The 27,029-nt window shown below is 55.1% G+C and overlaps 1 protein-coding gene across 3 annotated transcripts; it reads right to left on the bottom strand.

The window, feature by feature from the left end:
• Positions 1-382: 382 nt before the first annotated feature.
• Positions 383-16,331, bottom strand: MDFI (MyoD family inhibitor). 3 transcript variants are annotated; one of them, XM_044250690.1, is made up of 5 exons: positions 16,131-16,331; positions 14,478-14,564; positions 6,504-6,686; positions 3,343-3,567; positions 383-708 (listed from the first exon to the last, which is right to left on the bottom strand). In XM_044250690.1, the coding sequence occupies exons 2-5, from the start codon at positions 14,551-14,553 to the stop codon at positions 452-454; spliced, it is 741 nt and encodes a 246-aa protein (XP_044106625.1). In that variant the 5' UTR covers positions 14,554-14,564; positions 16,131-16,331; the 3' UTR covers positions 383-451. The 3 variants fall into 3 exon arrangements, with proteins under 3 accessions (XP_044106625.1, XP_044106636.1, XP_044106631.1); XM_044250701.1 differs by lacking the exon at positions 16,131-16,331 and adding an exon at positions 15,565-16,123; XM_044250696.1 differs by lacking the exon at positions 16,131-16,331 and adding an exon at positions 14,699-14,717.
• Positions 16,332-27,029: the final 10,698 nt, after the last annotated feature.

Below are 27,029 nucleotides of genomic sequence, written 5' to 3'. Positions count from 1 at the left end.
CCCTCTGGAGGACTTCGGAGGTCACCGTACAAGTCAGGCCCCCACGAGGGTCGGGTAAAGACGCTGGGGAAGGGCGTGGCCCAGAGCGGGCTGGGATGTTTCACTTCACATTTTGCTGAGCCTGGGCGGCGGGAGGCGGGGCCGCAGGGGCCGTGAGAGGTAGAGGAGCGCACAACCCGCCGGCCCCGCCTCCCCCCGCCCCCTTTGCTGCCCCCCCACTTTCACAGTGTTCTGCGGCCCAGGCCGTGGGGCCAGGCGCGGCTCCCTCCCCGGCCCGCCCCCTAGGTTGTGGGCGCGGCTGCGAGTCCCGGCACCGCGAGGCCGGGTGGAGGCGTGGGGTGAGGGGAGCTGCGGCGGCCCCGCCCCCCTCCGCGGAGCTGGCCCCGCCCCCCTCCCCACCTCCCCCACCTCCGGGGCCACCGCGCGAGGGGCGCTGCAGGGGCGGCGGCGGTCAGGAGGAGAAGCAGAGCCCGCAGCACTCCATGCAGATCTCCAGGCAGTCGGCGGACTCGCAGCAGGCGTCCACGATGCCGCAGTCCAGGTCGCAGGGCAGGTCGCAGTCGGCGCACTCGCCCGAGCCGCAACAGCAGCAGCAGAGGCACGAGTCCTCGGAGCTGCAGGAGCCGCACGTGGCGCAGTCCAAGACGATGTTGCACAGCGTCAGGAACTCGCAGAACAGGCAGGACAGAATGCAGTGGACGCAGCAGTCTGCGGGCACAGGCGGGGGACAGGGCTGGTGAGACAGCCCGGGGGGCGAGGGACCCAGCCGCAGAGGGCTCCCGGCCTAGTGCTCGGCTCCCCTCCCACTGCTCAGACTCATGGGGATGGTGAGGGGCCCAGCTTTCCGGCTGATGACCCCCAGAGTTACACGCACCTGCCCAGTTAGCTGCAGAGCGAGGGTCCGAGCCCAGGTGGTCTGGATTGAGTCCCTGCGTTTCACCACCCTGAGTCATTCATCTACCAAACCCACGTCCTAGCTAGCATGTCCCACGCACTCTTCTAAGTGTTGGCATGAATGAAACTCATGTAAACTTGCAACTGACTACTATTAGCCCCACTCTACAGATGAAGAAACTGAGGCACAAAGAAGTGGCTTCAGAATACACCCAGAATCCTACCACTCTGCTCATCTCCCCCACCCCCCACAGCAACAACCGTCTCTCTGGTTGCCCCAGCCCCCACCCATGACTATACCTCCCTGCACCTACCCCCCATGCACTAGCCCAGAGGTACCCTTGCAAAACTTCACTCCAGGGAGTCCCTCCTGTGCTCAGAACCCTCTGGTGGCTTCCACCTCTCTAGGAGTAAGATCTGGTCTCCTTCTGCACTCTGTCCTCCTAGATCACTCTGCGGTGGCCTTCCCTGGGCACGGCAACCTACCATCCCCCACCCCAGCACCCTCAGCCCCTAGCTCTGGCCCACCTCGCCTCTCTCCTGGAAGGACTTATCGCCTGTCACCACACTACACGGCTTTTCCCCCACTAAAATGTAAGCTCCAGAGGACAGGCATCTTTGTCCCTTGTAGTCAGTGATACAAGTCCGTAGAAGGCGCCTGACACTGAGGTGCTGAGTAAAGAGATGGTAAGTGAATGAATGTGGGAGCCTATCCTTCGGCAGCCACCTGGGAAGTGGTAGAGCGGGGAACTGAAACCAGGCAGGCTGGCTCTGGAGCCCATGCTCTGAACTGCTCACTGGGCGGCCCAGATGCTCAGCTGGCATCCCTTCCAGGGGCTGGGCAAGCAGAGAAGTGGCCAGTTCCCTTGACCGGGTGGGCCCCTGCCACAAGGCTGCTGGCCCTATGGGGGTCTCACATTGCCATGGAGGATCTGACTGTCCCACCCCATTTCTGTGTGGAGGGACTGGGGTCTCGTACAGCCGGGACCCCTGCCTTCTACCTGCAAATGGAACAAGGCAGTTCTCTTCAAGTACAAATCTGATGAAGTCACTACCTTGTTTGAAATCCTTTCACGGCTCCCTATTGCCATCCAGATAAACTTTTTTAAGACAGAGAGAGCGCCCAGGCATGCACCTCAAGTGTGTGGGGGTGAAGCAGGCTCCCCACCCAGCTCGAAGCCAGAGGCAGAGCTTGATCCTCTGAGCCTGAGGTCATGACCTGAGCCAAAATTCAGAGTCAGACCCTTAACCGACTCAGGCACCTGGGCACCCCATTCCCTCCAGATGAAGTGTAAGACCAGTGTAGTTTACAAAGTGTCTCCCACTCCCACAGCCCCTGCCTGTGTGGAGTCTCACCGCCCCCCATTCCTCACTTAGAATTTCATAATCTAGCCAAGCTAGCCATTTCTCATGTCTGTGCTAAGGTTCCTACTCACCATTTGAGACTGGCCCATACACCTCCAGAGCTTTCCCAGACTCCCTTCCCCAGCTCTCTGGGCTTGTGTGGGTGTCCCCTGCTTTCTGTGCTTTCTGCTTTCTGTGGCTTTACCACTGTATGTGTCACCCCATATGGTGATTACATATGTGTCTTTCTCAAGTGAGCTTTGTGAGGCCAGGGACTGGGTGCCCAGCACGGAGCACAGTGTCTGGCTCCCAGCAGATGCCCAGTACATTTTTAAATGAATGGACATTCCCTTTGTAATTCAGACTATTGGGCAGAATCTGTTCTGTGGGAAGGCCGATGAACACGTTACGTCCAAATGAGTACCCAGAATCCTGTTTGCAGAAGACCACGCGGAGTCCCCCAGTATGGGCAGGAGGCACTTAAACATTTTGGGGTAACGGTTAAGGTGAAGCACCACTGAGCTCCAGGCAGCCGTCCCCCATGCCGAATTAATGCCTGGTGGGGCAGGGAAGCCGGCTGCCCAGGGAAGCCCCGCAGGGGACCCCCATATTGCAAGAACGACGGCTGATGTATCTGGGTTCTCTGCCTCCCCACTGCCCCACACGGCCCTCACCATGCCCCCAGTTGAGTATCCGATGCTGCATCCTTTTACTCTGCCAGGTGTTCCTCTCTCATGAAACAGGCGGTCTACACCTTGAGGAAAATTGTGTTTCCAGAAATGGAGTGGCTTACGCTGGCTCAGCCCAGATGGTTTCATTCCTTGTTACAGCAACTCTGGGAGAGCATGGGCGGGAAGGGGCTGGTCTTGAGAAGGCAGGTATGCCTAGCTTTCCCCAGCAGGTGTAGCTGGCCAGGTTCCCTGGAAGCAGTGTTAAAACCGGTCTCCTGGGCCCCACCCAAAGGTTCAGATCCAGGAGGCCTGGCATGGGAATGAGCCTGTGCTTCTAACCAGCGACCCACTGAAGAGGCTGCTGCTTGTCCTGCCATCATGCTTGGAGGGGCCCGGCTAGGGAGGCCTCTCCCAGGGAGGCAGGGGGGCTTACCTTCCTGCGCCTGGAGGGGGATCTGGGAGGCAGTAGATTTGGTGCTGCCCTTGCTCTTCCTGCTGGCCTGACTGGCGAGAGATGGGTGCGTCTGCAACTTCCGGTGGGCCTTGGGGCCACCTAGGGCACCATTCCCCGCCCGCCTGGCGCTGCCCAGCTCTGAGGGGTGGCCTGAGCCATTCGCCACTAGTGGGGTGCAGCTCAAGGGGTTCCCCTGAGGCTGGCCTAGAGAGATGATGAGAAAGGTTAATGGGGGTGGGGGGTGCACGGCCTCCCAGAGCTCTGCCCCAATCTTGCCTGCTTCATTCTTAGATGCCACAGGTCATCTAGCTGGCCTTGTATTCTGCAGATGGGGAAACTGAGGCCCAGAGAGCAGCACTGACTTGTCAGAGGCACTCAAGGAAACAGAGTTGAGCCTGGCTCATAACCCCCAGGCCAGTGCTCATTCCAGGAGAAACAGAGGTGCAAGGCAACCACAGGGGCTCAGAGTCCTGGACCCCACCTTCTTACCCCACTTGAAATCCATTCTCCTGCTTTTGGGATCCTGGGGTTTTGGCAAGAGTGGCGGTGTGGTCAGGGTGAGGGGATAAGGACTGTTTGGCTGGGGGGGCGGAAGGACAGCAGTGAAGCAGTTAACCTTCACCTTGTCCCCTGCCAAGCCCCCAGCTGTTTTTGCCCTTGGTGTGCTGGGTGATTTATTGGAAACATCTGTTTAGAGATGAACGCCCTAGCCCTGGGCTCCACGGGCGCCTCCAGAGCAGCCCCTCTATCTCTTCTCTTCCACCCCAGCTTCCCTGCCCTGTGCTGCCTCTGTGGGGTGGCTGGCAGAATAAGTCTCCTGGAGTGACCCTGGGGGTCTGGGTGAGGGGGAGAGACCCGTGGTGGGGGCTCCCTGAGGACAGGAACTCCCTGAGTCCCCATTCCAAGGTGAAAGTCCAAACCAGCTTCACCAGTGGATCCAGGGAAGCTGGCCCTGGGGATCCCCCCGAAAGCACCCGGTCCCTCTCCTTACCTCAGGTTTGCTCACCTGGATGACATGGTTCTGTTTGCAAGAGAGGGGGTTGTGTGTGTGTGTGTATGTGTGTGTGTGTTTGGGGGAGGGGGCTGAGAAGGTGACAAGGAGAGGTGGGCTGTTGGCTCCTGGGTCGGACCCTCTGTAAATGCACAGATGTTGGGCACTTCCATCTCTTAGGCACCAGGGTGTGGGTCCCCGGCTCCCTCCAGGCCAGTCCTCTGGGTTTATATTGTAGTAGGAGGAGGTATGGGGGAGAGGGGGCCCTGGAGGCTGAGGAGAGGGGAAGGCAGCGTCACTGCTTCCCCTGACTGAGAGGGCTGCGCCTTCTACGGGATGGTTGTGGTGACCTCCCATCATGGAGCACTTCCTGCTTGCCAGCGCCCCTTCTAAGCGCTTCACATGCCATTCTCTCACGAAGCCTCTCAGTTTCTCCCTGGGGTGGTATCCACCTTTCACAGATGAGGAAACTGAGTCCCAGAGAAGTACAGGACCCTGCCCGAGGTCCCACAGCTGGAAAGGGTCAGATATGGGCCCAGCCAGGAGGCCAAAAGCTGGGACTCAGAGCGCAGAGTGGGGCAGACGCTAGGAGAGGAAGGACTAGGGACGGAGCTGCTATCACAACCATCTCTCGTCCTAGAACTCATACCTTATACATTCGGGCTGTTGTTAGGTCCAACAGCGTGCCAAGAGCTTTCTGTGGAGTAGCTTCTTCACGCATCTCGATAGGTCTACTGTCATTGGCCCCATTTCACAGATGACAAAAAAACAGAGGCCGAGTTTGCACAGCTAGGAAGTGGAGCAGGGAGGGGATGGAGGTTGGGAGAAAGGAGCTGAGGCCCAGGTGGGGAGTCAGGAGGATGGGAGACAGGGCTCTGGAGAAGCTCCATGCCGGGAACCTTTGGCCCTGAGGTGTGGCTGGTGCCTGCATCTGGGTAAACAGGGGTAAGGCCACGGGAAGCAGCCAGACCTGAATCATCCCGCTCCCTTCTTGGCCCCACGGTGGGAGACCAGGCTGAGTCCTTGGCCAGCTTCCGTGCCCCCTACCCTGATGCCTAAACATGGGCACAGTGACCAGAGGGTGGGAGTGTGTGGTGAGCTGAGGGCGCTGGGAAGTTCGGATAGACACAGAGCTTGCCTGTGGCCATGGCCATGGGGATGGCCGTGGGGGCTGAGTCACAGAGCAAACACTCGGGCCCACAGACACAGAGGTGTCTGTCCAGCTCCCAGCCAGGCCCCCTCCTCTGTGGCAACGGCACTGACCTCTTTCTCTCAATTCGGCTGGTGGGTGTGTCTAGAAGAGGCTGAGGGCAGTGTGCTAGGAGGATTTAGTAACCCTGACTTCCAGGGAGTCCAACTTAGCCCCAGATGCCCTGGCTGAAGGCGGCTCCCCGCTGAGCCATGCCAGCTGAGGAGGCAGGCACAGGGAAGAGCCCTGTGCCAGGAGACCTGAGTTCCCCAGCTGTGTCCATGCTGAGTGGTGCTGTGTGCCTTAGTTTCCTCATCTGTAAAATGGGCTTGGCACTTGCTGTCCTGCTGCCTCACTACAGGCTGGTCTGCAGAGTCTGTGAGATCATTCAGGGAAAGAAAATTGGAAAGTGCAAATGTGTCTCTAGATTTGGTAGATCTTACTAATTTCAGACGGCTCTGGCTGCCCCCTCCCCTGCTCCTGAGGGGGATGGAGGAGAGTTCTCTCTCTCCTAGGACCTCCTTGGACGCCTTAAGCCAAGACTGGGAATAGGCTCCTTTCTGCTCAGAGTAACCCGGGACTGCTCTCTTTCCTTTTCATCCTCAACACCCTGGAGGGTGGGGCTGTGATGGGGCCTGGCTCCTAGCCCTCAGCACCCCCAGATCTCTTCCTCCTTTCATATGGCCCCACGCCCTCTGCTCTTGAACCGTATTGCCTGGAGCCTGTCCACCCTTTTTGTGAACTAATGTTATACTGATCATTTTGTACGTGGAGGTCTCTTTCCTAGACAAAAAGGACGGTGACCGTGACCTACACCTTTCTGTTGCCTAAGCTTCAAGGTTCTGGCCCAGTGCTAGGCTCCCATGGGCACCCACTGCATGTCCACCAGCCCAAGGGATACTATTCCCTGGCACGACCCTTACATGTTGCCACTCCCATCCCCTGACCCCTAGGACTCACATGTCACAGCTTCTGTGGGGACATCGAGGTCAGTACTGTCCAGGGGCTGAAGGGCCCCAGGGCCATTGCCTTGGGGCATGGGGGGTGCCGCTTCCTCCAGGGAGCCTTCCTCTAGCGCTGCCTCCACAGGGTGAGTGGATCCGGTTACTACCTCTAGCCCAGGCAGGAGGGATGGGATCTGGGCTAGAGAAAAAGCACAAGACCAAGGTATATTTTCCCAGTGCCCTCCTGTCTCCCCAACCCTGGTCCCCTTCCCGCAGCCCAGAATGCCATGAGCAGTCATTCTCTGCCTCTCTGTACCAGCTACCCAGCCCTTACCCTATCTGGCAATGGTGCCAGGCTCCAAAGTGGAAAACTCCCAAAAGGCAAGGCAGGAGTGCTCAAGTGTATGTGTGTATATGTGTGGACATGAGTGTGTGCACGCACACACTTTTGTCTGTGTGGTTGTCAAGGACAGGGGCCAGAGGTGGGCAGGAGAAAGGGACGTGGAGAGAAGCATGGTGCAGGAAAGGACAGAGAGATGGCAGTGATGGAGGGGCAGGGACAGGCATCCAGAGTGAGGGAGAGGGAAAGAATCAATGGGACAGTGAAAGGCAGAAGCAGAGAAAGCAAGCATCAGAAGGCGGGGTTGGGTGCCGAAGGAGGGAGCCCCCAGGAACCCAGGGACAGACAGCCTGGGATGTGAAGGAGACTCAGCAGAAAGTCAGTGAGGGGGAGGCAGGGAAGGGTGGAGTCAGGAGCAGAGGCAACAGAGACGGGAGTGCGGTGCAGGCAAGGGTGAGACGGACAGACAGGTCAGAGAGAGGATGACAGTGGGAGAGTCAGAGACCTGGGGTGAGGAGAATGATGGGCCTGAGGCGGACAGCCAGGCAGGAAGAGAGGCAGGGAGCCGGCCCAAGAGGCTGGGAAGAGGCGGACCGCAGCCACATGTAATTACAGTGACCAGCTCGGCCCCTCTGCGTAGGGTGGGCGGAAGGCAGAAATGGAGCCACCTTCAAAACCCCAGCTCCTGAGGCAGCAGGACTAGGGCCCCCCTGGGCCCAGGGGAAGAGGAGGGGGGATGGGAGGTGAGGGAGGGAGGCAGAAAGGGGCCTGGGCTCCCATCCCTCAGTGCCACCAGGGCCGTAGGAAGGCCTGAGGGTAAGCAGGAAGGGTGAGCTCAGGGACCCGGGGCCCAGGGTCCGGCCGGCAATCACATGGTGTGGGGTGCAGCCCAAGCCTCTCATCAGACTCCCAGTTGTGCAGTCAGGGAGGACGAGGGCTTCGAGGGGGTGCCCCACCACATGACATGTTGGGAGCAGGAGAGACACAGAAATGAGAGACTCAGAGAGACACAGAGACCACAAGGGCACAGGGAGAGGAGAGCCACAGGCAGACAGAGAAGGACAGAGAAAGAAAAGAAAGGGCAGGAACCCAGAGACTAAATGTTCACCACCCGCCCGTGCACACCACACAAAATGACCGAAAGAGACACACCCAGGGCGACGAGAGATAGACAAAGACTAGTCTTGGAAATAGAAACCGACTCAGTCACAGAAAACACAGGGACCTCCACACACTGGACATGTCTGAGCTGTCTCCAAACGAAGCCCAGCCAGGAGAGGAGGCAGGAGGCCCCCATCCGGGGAGCCAGTGAGGGTGGGGCAGGCAGGTCTGGGCGCTGGGAGCAGCCTGAGGGGAGGGGACCAGCCAGGGGCTCAGCCGCTCCACCCCCGGGGGGGGGGCTGAGCAATCCTTGTTCCAAAGATTCCTGTCCTTCATGGCAAGGGGGACCAGGCCCTAGGGGACCCAGACAGGTAGCGCAAAGACAGCAGGCCCGAGGGACGTGCTTACACCTGCCTGGGAAAACAACAGGCCATTTCCGAAGACAGGAGCTGGGGCGGGAGAGGGACCCTGGGCTCCTGCAAGCTCTGGGGGTGTGTGGCAGAGTTACAGGTGGGCACGCCTCCCGGTGACCCCGGCTGCTCCGGGGAGGGAGGTGTGGGCTCCATCCAGCCCCCATCCACTCTTGGGGTCAGTTGAGAGCCCCCTTGCTCCTGGGTTCATGAGACAGGAGTCAAATGGCTTTTGGAGGATCACAGGGCTGCGGCAAGGAGAGCAGGGGTGCTGAGATGACACGCAGGAGAGAGGTCGGAGTGATGCCTGCTGGATGGTACCTCTCCCAGCCCAGAGCCTGGGCTACAGCTCAGCCGGGGCTCCTGGGGGCTAATGGCAAGCTGGCATGAAGATCGTGGTCCTGATTTCTAGGAAGGGAGGGGCCTGCCCAGTTCCAGCCTCTGGCCCTAGAGGCACCGGGCTGTGGCCCTGATGGGCAGCGTGGTCTCTCCCGTCTGGTGCGATGAAAAAGGCCTGGCAAGGAGCTGGAAGGGCCAAGCCCTGGCTTTTACCAGTAGCCAGTGTGGGTGAGTTACTAGGACTCTGTGCGTGTAAAGGGTGGTGGTGGGGTGCCTGGGTGGCTCAGTTGTTAAACGTCTGCCTTCGGCTCAGGTTATGATCCCAGGGTCCTGGGATTAAGTTTCGCATCGGGCTCCCTGCTCAGCAGAGAGCCTGCTTCTCCCTCTTCCTCTGCCTGCTGTTCCCCCTGCTTGTGCTCGCTCTCTCTCTGTGTCAAATAAATAAAATCTTTAAAAAAAAAAAAAAAAAAGATTGGTGGCCTCATGCTTATCCCTCAGGGTTTCCAAGAGTAAATGAAGTATGCAGGGGGCCATTCATGAAACTTCCCATCCACCACCCTCCTTTCCTCCCTCCCCCCCTCTCTCCTTCCCTCCCTTCCTGTGCTGTTTGGTTTAACATTTATGAAGCAGCTATGATGTACGTTGCAATGTGTCAAGTGCTGGGAACACCAAAATGAGGAAGAGGAGGTCACTGTCCCAGGAGTCGTCTGTGGGGGTGGAGGGGCCGTCACATACACCGAGGAGCAAAAGGCACGCTGTGCGGTGGAGGCACAGACCCTGGGGAACTCATCCCAGGGGTGCGCGTGCACGTGCGAGTGTGTGTGTGTGTGTGTGTGTGTGTCTGGGAGGCTTCCTAGAGAAGGTGGTGCCCACATTGGGTCAGCAAAGAAGGGGGAAAGGACTTTTCCAGAAGAGCAGCAGGAGCCAACCTCTGGGTGGGTGGGTGGCTGCGCATGAGCAAGGGGAGCTGCAGCCCCGCTGTTTGGTGATGTTGAGGCTGGGGAGCCTAGAGAACTGGGGCCTCGTGGTGGCTTCCCAGGCTCCCTCCTGAGGTCCCTGGGGTGCATGGGGATGACACCATCAGTCCTGTTGTAGAAGGAGCCAGGACCGCAGCTCTCCTGGCCCCCATCCACGGTTGGAGAGGTATGAAGGTGAACGGAGGGCTTAAGGAGACCAGTCCCGATCTCTGCCCTCCTCCCCCAGTGTCGACACTCTCTGGCAGCCTCTCCTTGTAGGTCACCTACAGGGCTGGTGACCTTGAGGCCTTGGGAACAAGAAGACATCCCAGACCAGGTCCCAAGGAGGCCCTCCTGCAGGGAACCTGCCGTTCTAGGGTGAGCCTCGTACCTCAGGAGGGTATCAGGGAGGAAGGACAATCCAGTCCAGTCACCTTGACCTGGAAACACAGAGACACGGGTCTCTTGGAGCCAGGAGGTGACCCAGCAGATGCTGGATAGAAGAGGAACCCGTGCTGAGTGGGCAGAGACACGGAAACAGAATGAGAAGGCATTAAGAAGTGGTGGGAAGACCAGAGCTCTGAACAAGGGATCCTATCCAGAGGGCCCGGGGCCAAGAGACAGCTCTCCCTAGAAGCACACAGAGCAGAAAAGTTGGACGACAGGTGGAGCTCCAGGCCTCAACCATCAAGAGACCAAAGGAGCCCCACTTTCCTTCCTGTGACCATGAGCCCCCACCGTTCAGTCACAGAGGGGAGAATGTCTCGGTGGGGAAGCTCCCAGAGGAGTGTTCCAGAGGATAGAGAGGTGGAGAGGGCTGGAAGGAAGCAGTGGCCAGCAAAGGCCAAGGGCTCTGCTATGCATGTGCAGTTCATGTGTGGCATAAAGGTGCCTGCCCTCAATCAGGGCCCCAACCTCCCTGGGGGTGCCATCTACCCGCCCAGCCACATCCCTGCTCCGTCTGACCAGAGGGCCACATTTGTCTAATGTGCACAGGGGGTCACACATGCTGATGGTGTCTCTGGGCCAAAGCCCCGGCCTCATGCTTCTTTCTAGGGTCACCATCTGCAAGAGGGGAATGTAGAAAGGCAGCAGCCACTTTGCCTCCATGCACTTTCTTCCCTAACATGGGATAGGTTTGGAGCCAATACCCTGAGTTCTGGAAAGATCTCCCAGGAGAGACTGGAAACGTGCTGTTTAAGTCCATAAGCCAGGAGCGCCTGGATGGCTCAGGGGGTTAAGCTTCTGCCTTCAGCTCAGATCACAATCTCCCAGTCCTGGGACTCAATCCTTTCATCTCGTCATAGAATGGGCAGGGGCAATCCCTGCTCAGCAGAGTCTGCTTCTCCCTCTCTCTCTCCCTCTGCCTTTCCCTCTGTTTGTGCTCACTCTCTCATGCTCTCTCTAAAGCAAATAAATAAATAAAATCTTAAAAAATACAAACTCAGGGGCGCCTGGGTGGCCCAGTGGGTTAAGCCTCTGCCTTCAGCTCAGGTCATGATCCCAAGGTCCTGGGATCAAGCCCTTCATCGGGCTCTCTGCTCAGTGGGGAGCCTGCTTCCTCTTCTCTCTCTCTCTCTCTCTCTGCCTGCCTCTCTGCCTACTTGTGACCTGTCTGTCAAATAAATAAATAAAATCTTTAAAAAAAAATAAAAAAATAAACTCAGAAGCCCAAGAGGAAAGGCCAAGAGACTCATAACTTGGGCAGAAGCCTGGTAGGATCCTTCTGGCTGCCTGCTGTCCACCAATGTGAGGGGTGCTCCTGGGCCGAAGAATGGGGGGACCTCTTCCAGGTGGAATGGGTTCACCCCAAGCCTGGAAAGTGCCCACAGGACCTTTGTTCTGGCGCTCTAAGACTCTAGTTGCTCAAGCCCAGACCTCTCCCTTATCTTGGATCCAAGCTTCCCCTGGGAGTTCTGAATACCTCTGGAGAGGTCCAAGATCTCTCTGCTCAGAGAGCAGTGACTAGAACCCAACACTCCAGTCTCTCCTTGGCCTGGCATTCAAGGTCTCAGTCTACATCTTCAGCCTGATGAATGGGCAGGAAACCTGTATTCTTGGCAGCCTCACCATTCCATGGTCCCAGGTCACCACTGGGCCTTCTGACCAATCCACCCATGCTTCCGTTATTCTTCTTAACCAGAAGGTTCTAACCCTCTCCTCTCCCACTCCCCAAATCCAACCTATCCTTCAGGGTCTAGCTCCAGCTTGCCCTCTTCCTCTAGCAAGCCTTCCCTTGATACTCAAGCCAACGATCCCTCTTCAGAGTGGTCCATCGACTGAGAACTTGGCACCCACTTAGCATGCTCTTGTTACTGAGAACTTGGTAGTGAAATCTGGGCCCCTCAGCCAAACTGCAGCCCTCCCTAGCTCCATCTCTTGGGGTGGTGGTGGCACAATTCACCCCTGCACCCACAGTGGGCACTCAGCAAGTGTCTGTTGCTAAGGACAGAATCTTGGAACTGGAAATGCCCCAGGGCAGGGGCAAAGGAGAGAATGAGGGGGTGAGGACTAGAGGTGTCTTTTGGCTCCAAACCCCAAGGAGGCGAGAATTTGGTCTCATTGGATGCATCCTTGTGATACACCAGTCACAGTCCCTGCACTGGGCTGAGGACTCAAGAGGGCCTGAGCTGGCCAGTTAGGCTGGGTTGGGTTGGTTTTATTTTAGGTCTGAAGGCTCCAATTCCCCAGGAAATTCAATTTAGAACCAAAAGCAGGAATGTGACGCCTCAGTGCTGGACAGAAATCTGCTGTGGGTTAGGGAGCCAGGCTCTCTGTGGGCTCGCAGGGGTGGGTGGGGAGGAGGCACTGGGGAGAGCCGAAGGTGTGGGGGCTTGGCCACCTGCCCCAATCAGAGGTGTCCTGAGTCCCCTTGCACCCTGTCTGCATCTTGGGCAGCTGAGGGCGGGGGTGACTTGCTCCCTGGCTGTCCTACCAGCCAGCCCCCCAGGGGCAGTGCTCAGCAGGGAGTGTGGGGGATTCTGGTCTCGGCTTCAGGCGTCTGTGGGGTTTTGGCTGGGTCTCCTGCGGTTTGGGCTTCCTGGGCAGCAGGGCTCATTCTCCCAAGGCGGCAGAGCCAGGCCTCCTCGAGTTATGAAAGCCACATTGTCTGGCCCAGCCCAGGCTGGGGAGGGGGCTCTCTGGGCCCCTGGAGGGTGGGAGGGGGCGCCTCAAGTTACGGCCTAGGGCTTTACCCCTCCAGGTGGCCAACCCTACCCCAGCAAGTGGAGTCCTTCTTCTCCCTGCTGGGACTCAGAATGGGTCACTCCGGGCAGCAGATCTTGCAAGGAGGTAGTGGGGGAGAGAGCAGAGGAAAAGGATAAGTGGAGAAAGAAGTCAGAGCAAAGGGAAAGGGTGGGAGAGGAGAGGCCCAGACAGTGAGGAGGGGTGAGAGAGGCCAAAGGGAGAGATGTTCCCAGACACAGAGAAAGATCCTTGCCGGTCCCGCCCCAACCTCTCTTTCCAGGCTAAAGGAGTCCACTTCTTGGAGGAGCTCATCCTCCAGAAGTCCCTGCTCCAGGGGCCCCACCAAGAGGAGAGAATCTGAGGGCTAGCGGGGATACTCAGCAGACACATTAGTCTGGCCAGCCATCTCCCACTTGTCCTGGCTCTGCTGTAGGAGATGCCCCACCAGGCTGGGGCTGGGTGTGCAGCAGGTAGACCTGGGGAGCAGACAGCCTCTCCAACAGGCACACAGGCCCAATGGGCAGACAGAAGCCAGAAAGGGGAAGCTACTGTCGGAGCCCATGCAAGGAGTTAGTGTCAGAGGTCCAGGACCAGACCTTCTTATTCAGAGACTCAAAGAGGGGAGAAAGGGAGAGTGGGGGTGGGTGAGAGGAAGACAGAAGACTGAGACTAACCTGCTGGGACTGAAGTCTAGAAATCTGGGCCTAGACTCCTGCTCTCCACCCCGCTGCTCCTGGACAATTCCCAGCTGCTCCTGACTTCTCCCTGGCACTGCGGGCCACTGTGAGCCTCAGCCTTTATGGGCACAGTCAGGAAAATAGAACGAGAGCCACAGCCCCAGAGTGCCTATCCTATACCCCTCAGGGAATCACAAAGCCTTCCAGGGTTGGGAGGCTCCTGCAGAAATCCCAGTGGGGTTAAAGACCCTGCGAATTGGGGGTAGGGGCATTTCACTCCGGCTGTGGGCAGTTAGTTGGAGTGAGTGTGCGTGTGTGTGTGCGTGTGTGTGCGTGTGTGTGTGTGTGTGTGTGTGTCTGGGCGGGAGCGCGCGCGCCTGCAGGGTGGGAGCCGCGACAGGCCAGGCCCGGGTAGGGAGGAAGAGGAGGGAGACAAGATGGCAAGGAGGGGAGGGGCCAGGTCCTGGAGCTGCTTTCAGCGGACAAGTTTTCGGGAAGCGCTAGGCTCTCGTTGGGTTGGGGGAAGGGAAGGAGAGAAACTCAGACACCCCAAGCCCCGTCTGAGGCCCCCATAAATATTTACACACTGGGCAGAAACGACTGGGACACAAATCCCAGACGGACAGACACCGCGGGGTGTGTGTGTGTGTGTGTGTGTGTGTATGTGTGTGTGTGTGTCTGGTGTTGGGAGTGGGGGTAGATGGAGCCAATTTGGCAAAGCCGCTGTCTCCATTCGGCCCTGCCCCCATCACCCCAGCCCTCCACTCTCCTTGGACCTGGTCCCCGATACCCAGTCTCCTCATTCCCACCTCCACCCAAGCTCCCCAGAACAGTGTCCCCGCGTCTCAGGGAGGAAGAGTGAGAATTAGCAAATCCCCCCACCAACTTCCCCAACCCCCATTCCCTCCCCACCCCCGGCCCGGCCCAGCTGGGCCGCCTGCCCCACTCCCTTCCAGCCTCGTTCTCCATCCGCGGTCCTACCTGGGCCCGGGGCTGCGCTGGGGGCTCCATGGGGCGCGTCGCAATGAGGGGGGCGCTGGCCACTCACCTGGGACATCGGCCCGGGACCTGCCAAAAAGAGGGCTCAGCGGGCGGGGCCGACCTTCCCCTCGCGCAAGCAGGGGAAAGGGGGACGCGCAGGGGGTGATTCGACCACAGACCCGCGCCTCCCCACTTTCCAGCGCGGCCACCGACCAACTTACTCGAGCAAACTGCGCGCAACTGGCTCGGCCCGCGGGGATCACTGCGCTGGGGCTGCCATGCGCGCCTGCTGAGGGCGCCCCAGCCGAGGGGCTGCTCCGCTCCCCGCCGCTCGCCCCGCGCCCCCTCCCCTCTCACTCGCTCCTTTCTCCCATTTCGGCGCCAGCTCGAGCCGCTCGCCCCCTTCCTTCCTTCTTCTTTCTCTCCAGCCCCCTCGCTCCTCCCCCGCTCGCCTCTCCCTTCCCTCTTCCCAGGCCCACCCTCTTCCCGCCCCCTCCTCGCCTTCCCCGTCGCCCCCTCCTCCCTTCCCTCCCCCCCTCCCCCAGTCCCTTCCAGCGCCGGCATCGGCGCTGCCTGGGCCGGACACGTCTGTCCGCTGGGACGCCGCAGCCCGAGCCCCCACAGGAAGCCGACTCCGCGCGTTTCCTCCGCGACCTCGGAGCTGGGCCCCTGTCTCCCCAAATCTCCGCTCGGCCCAGGCCCAGCGTCCCGAGGGGCCGCCCGAGGAGCTGCGCCTTCGCCTTCTCCTGCTCTAAACTCTGCAAAAGTTTGCGGAGAATCAGGAGAATGAGAGAGAGAAACCTCTCTAACCACAGCCACCTCGAGCCAATTGTCTGAATAATTGGGCCCCAAATCTCGCAGTCCTAAAGACGGGAGTGATCAAGGTCTTCGGGCACCCTTCTCACACCCTGTCGGTCTCCGCCCTGGGCGGGGGTCTCACAGACCTCGTGCCCACCCCTCCAGAAGCTGTCCCTCCGGGAAATCCGGTTAGTGACCATCTAGCCTCCCGCGTCCTGCAGCAGCCCCGAGCATCCTTAATCCCCCCAGCCCTGCAGCTGTGCGTGGGAATTCGTGTCAGAAGACCAACTTTGGAGGCAAAGAGAGGTTCTCCGAGTTCAGCCCTTCTTTTGGCTCCAGACCGGAATCCGAGGCCTTCCAAGTTGCGGGTGCTCGGGGAAGGAGGAGAGAAGGGGCCCCTCCAGGCAGGGACAGCCCGACGGCACATCTGGAATTGTGAGCTGGTTCCCTCATCGGGGCCGTGGGGACAGGGAGGGGTCGCCTTCAGGCAGCCCGGGGGCGAGGACCCTCAACGTGACCCCGGGGTCAGGTCCCCGAGAATGGGGGAGGGCTTGAAGCCTGCGCCCCAACGGCTGGTTCTGGGCGCGCCGGTGGGATGGTCCTCAGGTGGGGCCGCCGCTGGGGTGCCAGCGTCTCGGCCACACTTGACCCGGGCCGCCTCGAAGCCGCGTCTGGGCGCCCCACCACGCCGGCCAGTGAGCAATTAGGGAGGCGGCGGCGGCGCCGGCGCCGGGCCAGTTCCCCAAGTCCCGCCTTCCAGCCCGGGCCCGAAGCAGGGGGCTGGGACACGGGGGGCCGAGCGAGGGACTCGGGGCCGCTCCTTGGCCTCCTCCAGCCCCCGCGGTCGCTACTTACGCCGCTCCAAGGCCCCTGCGGCGCCGTCGTGGCCAGGACCGCCGTGGCCCCACGGCTCTCTCCGAGCTCTCGCCACCCGCGGCAGCGGACCTGAGAGGAGCCCAGGTGGCTGTGGCCGGAAGCGGGGCTCCCGGGCCAGGAGGCGGGGTCCCGCTCCCAGGGCCCGGCTGCCTGCTGCGGTACCCGGGCCTGACGCCCCGGGAGCCAGCCGCGATCTGGCTGCGGTCTGAGAGCTCCGGAGAGCAGAGTGGACGCCCCCTTCCTGGCAAGGGCTGAGTCACCAGGACGCACCCGCGCCGGGGCTCCGAGACTGCTGCATTCTTACCGGCTTACCTGGGCCTGCGGCACGGGCCTCGCCCTCCTCTAAGGGGGCGGGGAACGCTGTCTCCAGGGCAGCGCCCCCTTCTCTTTCCGTTTTCTCTGGCATACACGGTCCCCTCCCCAACCACAGACCCTAGTGATGCACCCCTTCTCAATCTTTATCCCCGCCCTTAAACTCTGGATCCGCTCAGTCCCCCATCCTTTCTTGAAGTTGCCTGCTTGAGCTCAAAGTCCGAGGAATCTAGCCCAGTCCTAATTAGTATGTTTGGTTTGCTGGAAATGTAAAATACGCTTTAAATTGAATACCACATACCCTTTTACAGGTGCACTCAGTTTGTGAAAAATCAGCAAGGTGAACATTTAAGGCACACGTGCTTTTTTCGTATGCCTATTCTTTAAAAAAAAATCAACATTCCAGGACAGAGCCCGGTAGGATGTGATGGCCAGGTGGCCTCCACAGGGCAAGGGACACAGTTCACGTTCCAGCCCCACCGCCCTCTTGCTTCCTGGAGAAGTCTGTTCATCTCTCTGAGCCTCAGGAGGGATGAATATTGGGGCCCTGGGTGTGGAAATCAATCCTTTCACTGTTACCCAGGGCCAGGACTAGGGTGAGGTAAATGGGACACTTGCCTAGGAAGCAAAATTTAGAAGGGTGCCCAGATAAATAACGCTTTAATCCAGTATTTTAGTATTAAAAAAAAAACCCAACAAATCAGCAAATTACAGTCCTGCCTGCTACCTGCCTATTTTTAGAAATAAAGTTTTACTGAAACCAGGACTGGGGTTAAAGAGCGAAGCCAGTGAAACAGGGTCATGCAAGTGCAGGGCTAGGTACTGTGTTGATTTAAAATGTTCACAATTAGTGCATTGTGGATTTTTTGCATTAATTTTGATTTTTAGACATATTGCAGGAAAATATTGTTTTTTAAAATAAACTTAAATTATGCCCCCCCTTTTTTGAAGATTTTATTTATTTATTTGACAGATAGAGATCACAAGTAGGCAGACAAGCAGGCAGAGAGAGAGAGAGGAAGAGAAGCAGGCTCCCTGCCGAGCAGAGAGCCCCATGATGTGGGGCTGGATCCCAGGACCCTGGGATCATGACCTGAGCCAAAGGCAGAGGCTTAACCCACTGAGCCACCCAGGTGCCCCAGGAAAATATTGTTTATCTTCATTACTGTGCACCTGAGCCAAGCATGTCGATCACTCTAGGCCTTGTACACCACTCTTCCTGAAGCATCTGGCTAGGACCCCAGGGTAAATGAGCAGAGGTTGAACTTGCCCCTTCCCCTGACACACACCACCAGGGGGGCTCTGCTCCCCAGCCCAGGCCTAACTTTCCCAGGGCCCACTGATCAGTTCAGAGTATTAAATGCCAAGTCCTTACAGTGGCCTCTGGCCTCCGTTAGATGGGTTCTTCCTACCTTCACCCCCAATCTCTCTCATTCATTCCCTTCCAGGCTCCCTGCTTCCTGTGTTTGTTCTTCTACTTGCCTCATGTGGTTGCCTCAGGGCCTTTGCTCTTGCTCTTCTTTCTGCTCAGAATGTCTTCCCCTAGATCTTCCTATGGTCTCCTTTCTCATTTCCGCATTTCTTCTGCTTGCATCACCTTCTCAGAGAGGCCATCCCAGACCCCTCACTGTCCCCTCACACCACTAATCTTCTCAGACCTTTCACCCTGTTTTCTATTACATTTGCTTGTTTATTGGCAGAAGGAAACTCCAGGAGAGAGGGGACTCTGCCTTGTCTGCTGGTATATTCCCTAGAATCCTGTTTGCTCCAGACTGTCAGTAGACAGTTCCAGTTTCACAAGAGGCCTAAGGGGATAAGGGCTAATGCAAGTCACACAGGGAGTGAGTGAGTGAGTGAATGGCAAAATTTTACTAAATCCCGTTTCCAGACTCCCAAACCAGTGCTCTTTCCAGCCTCCTGGGGCTTATCCTAATCCTCTCCCCCCCGGAACCATCCTGGGTGACAATGACCCTGCACAGCTCTCCCTTCTGGTCTTGCATACACAATGCACTCCTAAGCCTGGCCTGGTTCCAGCCCGTGGTGTCCACCCTTTCCCAGTGTCCAGCAGGCGTGCACGATTCTTCCTGGCTTCCTGTCTCTGGCACAGGGCCCGTCGGGAGCGGCTGGGCTGGGTTCTGCAGCTGGACCACAGCTGTGGTCTCTGCCATGCCCGGGAGAATGGGGGACAGGACATTATGGCGCAACCTCTCAGCAGAGGGCCATGTGGAAGGGGATGTGTTTGTGTGTAGTGGGAGAGGCTGCTGGATGGGAGCTGAGAACCTCCAGCTCCCCTCCCTGACTCCTTCCCTGAGGGGCACTGCGTGGGGAAAGGGGCTCTACTACCCCCGCCCTTCCTGAAAGAAATGGCATGTGATAGAATAAGGGGAGTTCATCCTCCAGGGCTGGTTCTATCCCTCTCTTCTATTCTTGGTGGTATGTCACATTCAGTAAACATGAGTTGGGCATTTTCTCTAGGCCAGCCCCCCTGCTAGACATTTCTGGATTTGTTGCTTCCTTGAAAATCCACACGGTCTGGATAGTTATCAGACCCATTTTACAGATGAGGAAACTGAGGCCCGGGTAAAGTGACTTACTCCTGGCCACACAATTAGCAGTAGATGCGGCTGGGGCTTGTGCCACGTTTTCTGAGGCCATGTGCAGTGCTCATTCCAATTCCTGACACAGCCTTTAGCACATGGAGGGACCTGTGACATTCTTCCTAAGGTGTCACCGTCTCCAAGCAGCTTGCTGAACATGGAGACATGGTGCTCTGCCGCCCACCTCTGTCTCATTGGTTCACTGGGGATAGCAGGTATGTGGCAGAGTAGAAATGAATTGGTTTGGTGTCGTGGAGCCCCACCTTGTCCACATCCTTGTTCAGTCACTTCTGCCTAGCAATGTGATCTTGGGCAAATCGCTTGAACTTTCTGGGTGGCCCATTCTGGAAGGAGAGTGCCTACCTCACAGCAGGGGGAGGGATTAAGTGAGGCCCTGGTACAACATGGCTGTCTCTCAGTAGATGTTCACAGTCTGGCCCATGCTTCCCTCCTCCATGCTCACCCAGCAGCAGGTGAGGGGAGCTTCCGATGGCACGGTGCCTGTGCTTCTGAGTATGACACGGTGCTTCCTGTGTGACAGGCACAAACAGCTCTTTGCATTAATTCACCAATTCAATATTCACAGTAGGATGGGGCGCCTCGGTGGCTCAGTGGGTTAAAGCCTCTGCCTTCTGCTCAGGTCATGATCCCAAGGTCCTGGGATCAAGCCCCACCTCGGGCTCTCTGCTCTGCAGGAAGCCGGCTTCCCTTCCTCTCTCTCTGCCTACTTGTGATCTCTGTCAAATAAATACATAAAATCTTTGAAAAAAACAACAACTGAGATCAGTATTCACAGTAGGAAGTGTCGAGTAATACTAAATACCAAATACTTCTCCCATTTCACAGATGATGAAACCAAAACACAGAGGGGTTGAGCAACTTGCTCCAGGCCCACTGCCCTCCACGGGGTACCATCTTCCCTGGGAGAAAGGAGGTGGCTCAGGTCATCCCTGGTCCTCCCCTCTGACACAGGACCTCTTTCCATTCATCCTGTGATAAGTGGTAAGTTAGTAAACTCTGGGCTGTTATTCACATATATATGTCCTCTTACGGTGGCCTCCAAAATCTTTTTTTTTTAAAATTTTTGGTAATTCAACTTTAAATTCAATTATAAATAAACCTGTTAAAATTTTCGGGACAGTGCTAGAATTTGGATTTTTTAAAAAATAGTTTTTAGAGGGGTGCCGGGGGTGGCTCAGTTGTTAAGGATCTGCCTTTGGCTCAGGTCGTGATCCCAGGGCCCTGGGATTGAGTCCAGTGTCAGACTCCCTGCCCAGCAGGAAGCCTGCTTCTCCCTCTCCCACTCCCATGCTTGTGTTCCCTCTCTCACTGTCTCTTTCTCCTCGTCAAGTAAATATCTAAAATCTTTTTTTTAAAAAAAGATTTTATTTATTTATTTGACAGACAGAGATCACAAGTAGGCAGAGAGGCAGGCAGAGAGAGAGGAGGAAGCAGGCGCCCTGCTGAGCAGAGAGCCTGATGCGGGCCTTGATCCCAGGACCCTGGGATCATGACCTGAGCTGAAGGCAGTGGCTTTAACCCACTGAGCCACCCAGGTGCCCCAAATATCAAAAATCTTAAAAAAAGAAAAAAGAAAAAAAAAAAAGAGGGCACTTGGGTGGCTCAGTGGGTAAAGCCTCTGCCTTCAGCTAAGGTCATAATCTCAGTGTCCTGGGATCAAGGCCCACATCAGGCTCTCTGCTCAGTGGGGAGCCTGCTTCCCCCTCTCTCTCTGCCTGCCTCTCTGCCTACCCGTGACCTTTCTCTCTCTCTCTGTCAAATAAATTTAAAAAAAAATCATAAAAAAAAGAATGTCATGTAGTTGGAAACATACAGTTTGTAGACTTTTCAGAATAGCTTCCTTCACGTGGTAATGTGTATGTAATATTCTTCCGTGTGTCTTCATGGTTTGCTAGCTCATTTCTCTTTAGTATTGAATAATGTTCCATTGTCTGGATGTGCCACAATTTATTTTCCTCGGTCACCTCCTGAAGGACATCTTGGTTGCTTTTGTGCTTTGGTAATTACAAATAAAGACGTTATAAACATTCATGGTCAGGTGAACGTAAGTTTTCAACTCATTTGGGTAAAAATACCAAGGAATGTGATTGCTACATCATATGGTAAAGAGTATTTTAGTTCTTCAAGAAACTGCCAAACTGTCTTCTAAAGTGGCTGTACCATTTTGCATTCCCACCAGCAATGAATGAGAGTTCCTGTTTCTCCACATCCTCGCCAGCATTTGGTGTTTTCAGTGTCTTGGATTTTCGCCATTCTAATAGATATTGGACAGACTCATGGACCAGATGTGTACTGGTATTTCCTCACTGCTTTCACTTACACTTCCCTACTGACATGGGATGTGGAGAATCTTTTTATATGCTTGCTTGCCATCTGTAGATCTTTCTCAGTGAGGCATCTGTTCAGATCTTTTGCCCATATTTTGATTGGGTGTTTTATTTTCTTATTATTGAGTTTAAAGAGCTCTTTGTATTTTGGATAGCAGTCCTTTATCAAACATACCTTTTGTAAATATTTCTTCCAGCTTATGGCTTGCCTTCTCATTCTTTTTTTTTTTTTTTTTAAGATTTTATTTATTTGGGGCGCCTGGGTGGCTCAGTGGGTTAAAGCCTCTGCCTTCGGCTCAGGTCATGATCTCAGAGTCCTGGGATCGAGCCCCACATCGGGCTCTCTGCTTGGCGGGGAGCCTGCTTCCTCCTCTCTCTGCCTGCCTCTCTGCCTACTTGTGATCTCTGTCTGTCAAATAAATAAATGAAATCTTTTAAAAAATTAAAAAAAATAAAAAGTGTTCACCAAATCCAAAGTCTTGTAGGTTTTCTCCTATGTTACTGTCTAAGAGTTTATGGTTTTGTGTTTTCATTCAGGTTTATGGTTTTATTTTTAGCTCGTTTTTGTGAATTGTGTAAAGTCTGTGTCTAGATTCTTTTTCTTTTCTTTCTTTCTTTCTTTCTTTCTTTTTTTTTTTTTTTTGCCTTTCCAGTCTTTCTAGCACCACTTGCTGAAAAATCCATCTTTGCTCCTTTGTCAAAGATCAACTGACAATATTTCCGTGGGTCTATTTCTGGCTTCTCTTTTCTGCCCCATTGTTCTATTTGTTTGTGCTTTCCGCTGTACCACACTTTCTTGGTCACTCTAGTGTGTGTGTGTATGTGTGTGTGTTTTAGATTTTATTTATTTATCTCAGAGAGAGAGACAAAGGAAGAACACAAGCATGAGCAGGGGGAGCGGCAGAGGGAGAAGCAGGATCCCCATGAGCAGAGAACCCAGTGCAGGGCTCCGTCGATCCCAGGACCCTGGGATCATGATTCGAGCTGAATACAGATGCCTAACTGACTGAGCCACCCGGGAGCCCCTTGCTCACTGTAGTTTTATAGCAAGTCTTGATGTTGATAGCATTGGTCTTCCAACTTTACTTTTTTTCAATGTGTTGGCTGTTTTAGGTCTTTCGCCTCTCCATAAACAAACTATTTTTAATAGCTTTATTGAGATGTAATTTATATACCATACAATCTACCTCTTTAAAATGTACAGTTCAGGGGTGCATGGGTGGCTCAGTGGTTTAAGGCCTCTGCCTTCAGCTCGGGTCATGATCCCAGGGTCCTGGGATCGAGCCCCAAATCGGGCTCTCTGCTCAGCGTGGAGCCTGCTTCCTCCTCTCTCTCTCTCTGCCTGCCTCTCTGCCTACTTGTGATTTCTGTCTAATAAATAAATAAAATCTTTTAAAAAATGTACAGTTCAAAGACTTTTGGTATCTTCCATCATTAATTGCTTTAAATTATGATAAAACATATATAACATCAAAATTTTCCACTTTTATTGTTAATTGTGCAATTCACTGGCATTCCTTACATGCAAAATATTGTGCAAACATTACCACTATCTATTTCCAAAGATTTTGCATGGCTCCCAGTAGAAATGCTGTCCCTCCAAGGCTGTAATTCCCTGTATTAGCTTCCCAGGGTGGCCATGACAAAGTACCAAAGACTAGGTGGCTTAAAACAATAGTGATTTATTGTCTCTGCAGTTCTGGAGGTGCAGAGTCTGAAATCAAGGTGTCAGCAGAACCACGCTCTCTGACAGCTCAAGGCAGGATTCCTCCCTTGCCTCTTCTAGCTTCTGGAGCTTGCTGGCAATCCTTGGAGTCCCTTGGCTTGGAGACATATCACTCTAGTCATGTGGCTGCCTTGTCCCTGTCTTCACATCATCTGTCCTCTGTGTCTGTGTGTCTCTGTGTCCAAATGTCCCAGAACATCAGTCATATTGGATTAGGGCCCGCTCTAATGACCTCCACCTCATTCAGTCCACACAGACTCTATTTCTCAATAAGAGGGATAACTCACATTCTGGGGTACCCAGGGATAGGACCTCAGCACCTCATTTTGGGGTGACACAATTCAATACATAGTACTCTTCTTTCTTTGGGGGCATCTGGGTGGATCAGTTGGTTAAGTGTCTACCTTCAGCTCAGGTCATGATCCCAGAGTCCTGGGGTCATCCCTGAATTGGGCTCCTGCTTGGCAGAAGGCCTGCTTCTTCCTCTCCCACTCCCCCAGCTTGTACTCTCTTTCTCTGTGTGTGTCTCTCTCTCAGATAAATAAAATCTTTAAAAAAAAAATACTCCTGGTTTCTTCCTCCCACTAGCCCCTGAAAGCCTCCTATGTACTCTCTGCCTCTTATGAATTTGCTTGTTCCAGATATTTCAAGTAAGTGGAATCCAAGATTGGTCTTTCTGTATCTGGTTTATTTTACTTAGCATGATGTCAAGGTTCATCCATGTGATCAGTCATGTCCAACATGTGTTGGACCTTCATTCCTTTTTATGTCTAATATTCCACTGTATGGAGAGACCACATTGTTTACCCATCCCTGTTTTTGATGGACACTCAGACTGTTCCTGTCTTCTAGCTGCTATGGAAAGTGCTGCAGTGAACGTGGGTATATAAACCCTTCTGCTTCCTCCAAATTGTTCACAGGACAACTTTTTCAGTGCAAACAAATTAAACGCCAGTCCCAATGTGTCTACTGACTTACACATTATATTCCTGTGCTGTTGTGTCAATATAAAATCTCGATGCATCAGGCGTCGAGATTACTGAAAAAGAAAATCTTAAAAAATAGGTAAGTAAAAATATTAAAAAAGAAAAGTAAAAAGGTGAGACAAAGAGAAAAGAAGAATAAATGTGGTATAAATAGAAGTCAATGGAAACAAGTGTTCCTTCCTGAATCCCACTTTGGGGGCCATGAAGCACTGTTCTTCCTGAAGGAATCGATATCATAGACAGACAGCCTGGTCTTAACCTACTGGTTGTAGCTTTCCTTGGAGTCCTTATTTCTTTGACAATCTGATGAACACCATGGGCACTGTCCCCAGAAAACTCCCCCTCAAAGAAACATAGTTTTTCCAATACATGTTTGGGAGAGTCACAGCCTCCCAGAAAACTTCATTTAAGATTATTTGCCTTAATCTGAAGGACCACTCAAGTAGCATGTCAGGCTTCTGCAGGGAGTGGTGTTTGGAGGTGGGGAGCAAGGATTCTATCCTCCTCTGTAGCCCTGTTCTGAGTCTAGAGGTCTTTGAGGGCAGTCTGACATTATGGAAGAGAACAAACAAAGCAAAACAGATGGGAAGTACACAGAGTCAGACTGAGTCAGGTAATCAGAAAGCACTTCCAAATAGCCATAAGAATCACACAGGACGGCAGGGGGTGAAAAAGGTGTTGGAAGTGAAGGGGGTGTCCTGGTTCCTGAAGATGCCCATGGTCTCCCATTGGGGTGGCAGGGGGTCTGGCCTGAAGCAGTCACACTGATGGGTGGGAATATATCAGGGTCCCACTAGGGGGGAAAGTCAGTGAGAGTTTAGATTCGGTTTTAGAGAGTTTAGATTAGGTTTTGGAGTTTCCCTTCTGCTCTGAGCCTTGTAGTAATAAGAAACAGAGCCTTTTCACATTTATCATCTCACTTTCTGTCCTCTGTAACAACTAGTGTCCAATCAGGAAAACAGAGACCATTCTAGGTGCTTCAGGTAGAAGGCGGTTGCATACAGGGAATGGGTCACAGGTGTCTTGGGAGGGAGGAGGCGGTGCTCAGAGGCTGGGAAGGGGCTAACACCCCTGGGCTGGAGCCCCCAGGCTTCATTTGGCATTGAGCATCTGGGAGCGCCACCCCCCTGCTCTTGCTACAGCGGGGGCAGCTGCCACTGAGCAGCACCTAGGGAGCCCTCACGCGCCCACCAAGGCTGCCTGCTGAAGTGACTCCCCCAGCGCCCTCCAGTTCAGGAATCACCTGCAGCAGTGGCTAAGGCTGCTTCTCTCTTCCCGTCTCTCATCCATTCTTCCCATGGGCAGATCCTAATTGGAGTTTGGGCAGTGTCCTTTTGAGGCCTCCAGCACCTGCAGCACCCAGAAAGGCGGGGCAGGGGTGGGGGCTAGGGGAATGAGACTGAGAGCCAGCCAGCCTGAAAGGCAGCAGCAGGCCCCAGGCCCCTAGGGTAGGCCACCACTAGGAATCTGCTCCCTGTCTGCCAGTGTCTTTGCCACCTCCCCTTGCCAGAGTCTGACCTCAGTGAGGACAGGGTGCTGTTTGCTCACCACACTTCCTCTAGCCCCTGGAACCAGCACCTGAGTCAGGAGGGCTCCACAGAAATGTTCTCTCTGACTACTCTGTCCTCTCGCAAATAGAGAGCGTGAATGTTCTCCGCTTGCAACATACAAAGAAGCCAAGGTCCAGAAAGTCATGACTTGCCCAAAGGGACGCAGCTGCCCGGACATGCCCGCCTGGCATGGCTCTGGAAGCCGGGGCTGACTCGGCAGCTGAAGGTTCCCTGCTCCCTGTCACGCCTCCTGGTCTGGCTGCCCCAAGCAAGCCAGGAGCCACAGCGTGGATGCCTCCTTCTAGTTTCCATGGGCTCCTGGAGCTGAGGCCAAGACCTCCTCAGAGCTGGTTACTTTCTTCTGCCCCAGGAAATGGGGCGTCGTCGTGGTTCTGCCAGAAGGACCACCAGGGAGGTCAGGTGATCTCGGCAGGGCCTGGAGGAGATGGGGCAGTGGGAGGCTCCAGGCTCTGGCCCCGTCCTGCCCTTTTCCCAGGCTCTGGCCCCGCCCTCCCGTTTCCCCAGTCTCTGGCCCCGCCCTCCCCTTTTCCCAGGCTCTGGCCCCGCCCTCCCGTTTCCCCAGGGTGGAGCTCCCCACTATTTAGGCACGAGTACACTTCTGGGGACCCGATATGCCAAATCAAACATTGTCACGAGGGTAGACACGTATGATCGGCAGAGGAAAATGGAGGCATTAGACGAGGGGTCTGTCTGAGGGCTTCTCAACCTTGGTGCTATTGACCTTTGGGGACCAGAAAATTCTTCCTTTGGGGAGGTTGTCCTGGGCTTTGCAGGATGTTTGGCAGCACCCCTGGTGTCTACCCACTAGAATGGAATAGCACTTCCCTAGGGGTGACAGCCCAAAATATCTCCAGACATTGCCAAGTTTTCCCTGGGGGGAGAGAAAGCGCTGTGCTTGAAAAACTGGTTTATCCCCAAAATGCAGGACATATGTCTACACTGTGCCCAGAGGCCAGGAGTGGTTCTGTTTGGCAGAAAATATAGTCCTTGTCCCTCAAGGGAAAGAGGCACAATCCTGTTCCTGGTCTCGGGGAAAAGAGATCCTAACCTCCAGGAGCTTTTGAGCTAATGGCGGATATTGGACAGCCCCTAGAGAAGCCGGAAACATGGTGATTAAGAGCATGAACTTCCGGGCACCTCGGTGGCTCAGTCCGTTAAGCCTCTGACTTTGGTTCAGGTTGTGATCTCTGGGTCCTAGAATCCAGCCCAGAGGCTGGGTTCCCTACTCAGCAGGGAGACTGCTTGTCCCTCTGTCCCTCCCCCTGCTCTCTCTTTCTCAAATAATAAAAATCTTAAAAACAAAACAAAACAAAACAACAACAAAAAAACAACTTAAGA

This window comes from Neovison vison, chromosome 1 (genome assembly GCF_020171115.1).
Source record: "Neovison vison isolate M4711 chromosome 1, ASM_NN_V1, whole genome shotgun sequence".
In the NCBI taxonomy this organism is placed as follows: domain Eukaryota; kingdom Metazoa; phylum Chordata; class Mammalia; order Carnivora; family Mustelidae; genus Neogale; species Neogale vison.
Note: the sequence above shows the minus strand (reverse complement) of the source record. Positions and strands in the feature narration are given on the sequence as shown.

Coding starts and splice junctions, on each gene's coding strand:
- MDFI (XM_044250690.1), bottom strand. CDS start 14,553: ATGTCCCAGGTGAGTGGCCAGCGCCCCCCTCATTGCGACGCGCCCCAT. Junction 6,687..14,477: donor CAGCGCAGCCCCGGGCCCAG/GTAGGACCGCGG, acceptor CTTTTTCTCTAG/CCCAGATCCCATCCCTCCTG. Junction 709..3,342: donor CCCCCTCCAGGCGCAGGAAG/GTAAGCCCCCCT, acceptor CTGTGCCCGCAG/ACTGCTGCGTCCACTGCATT.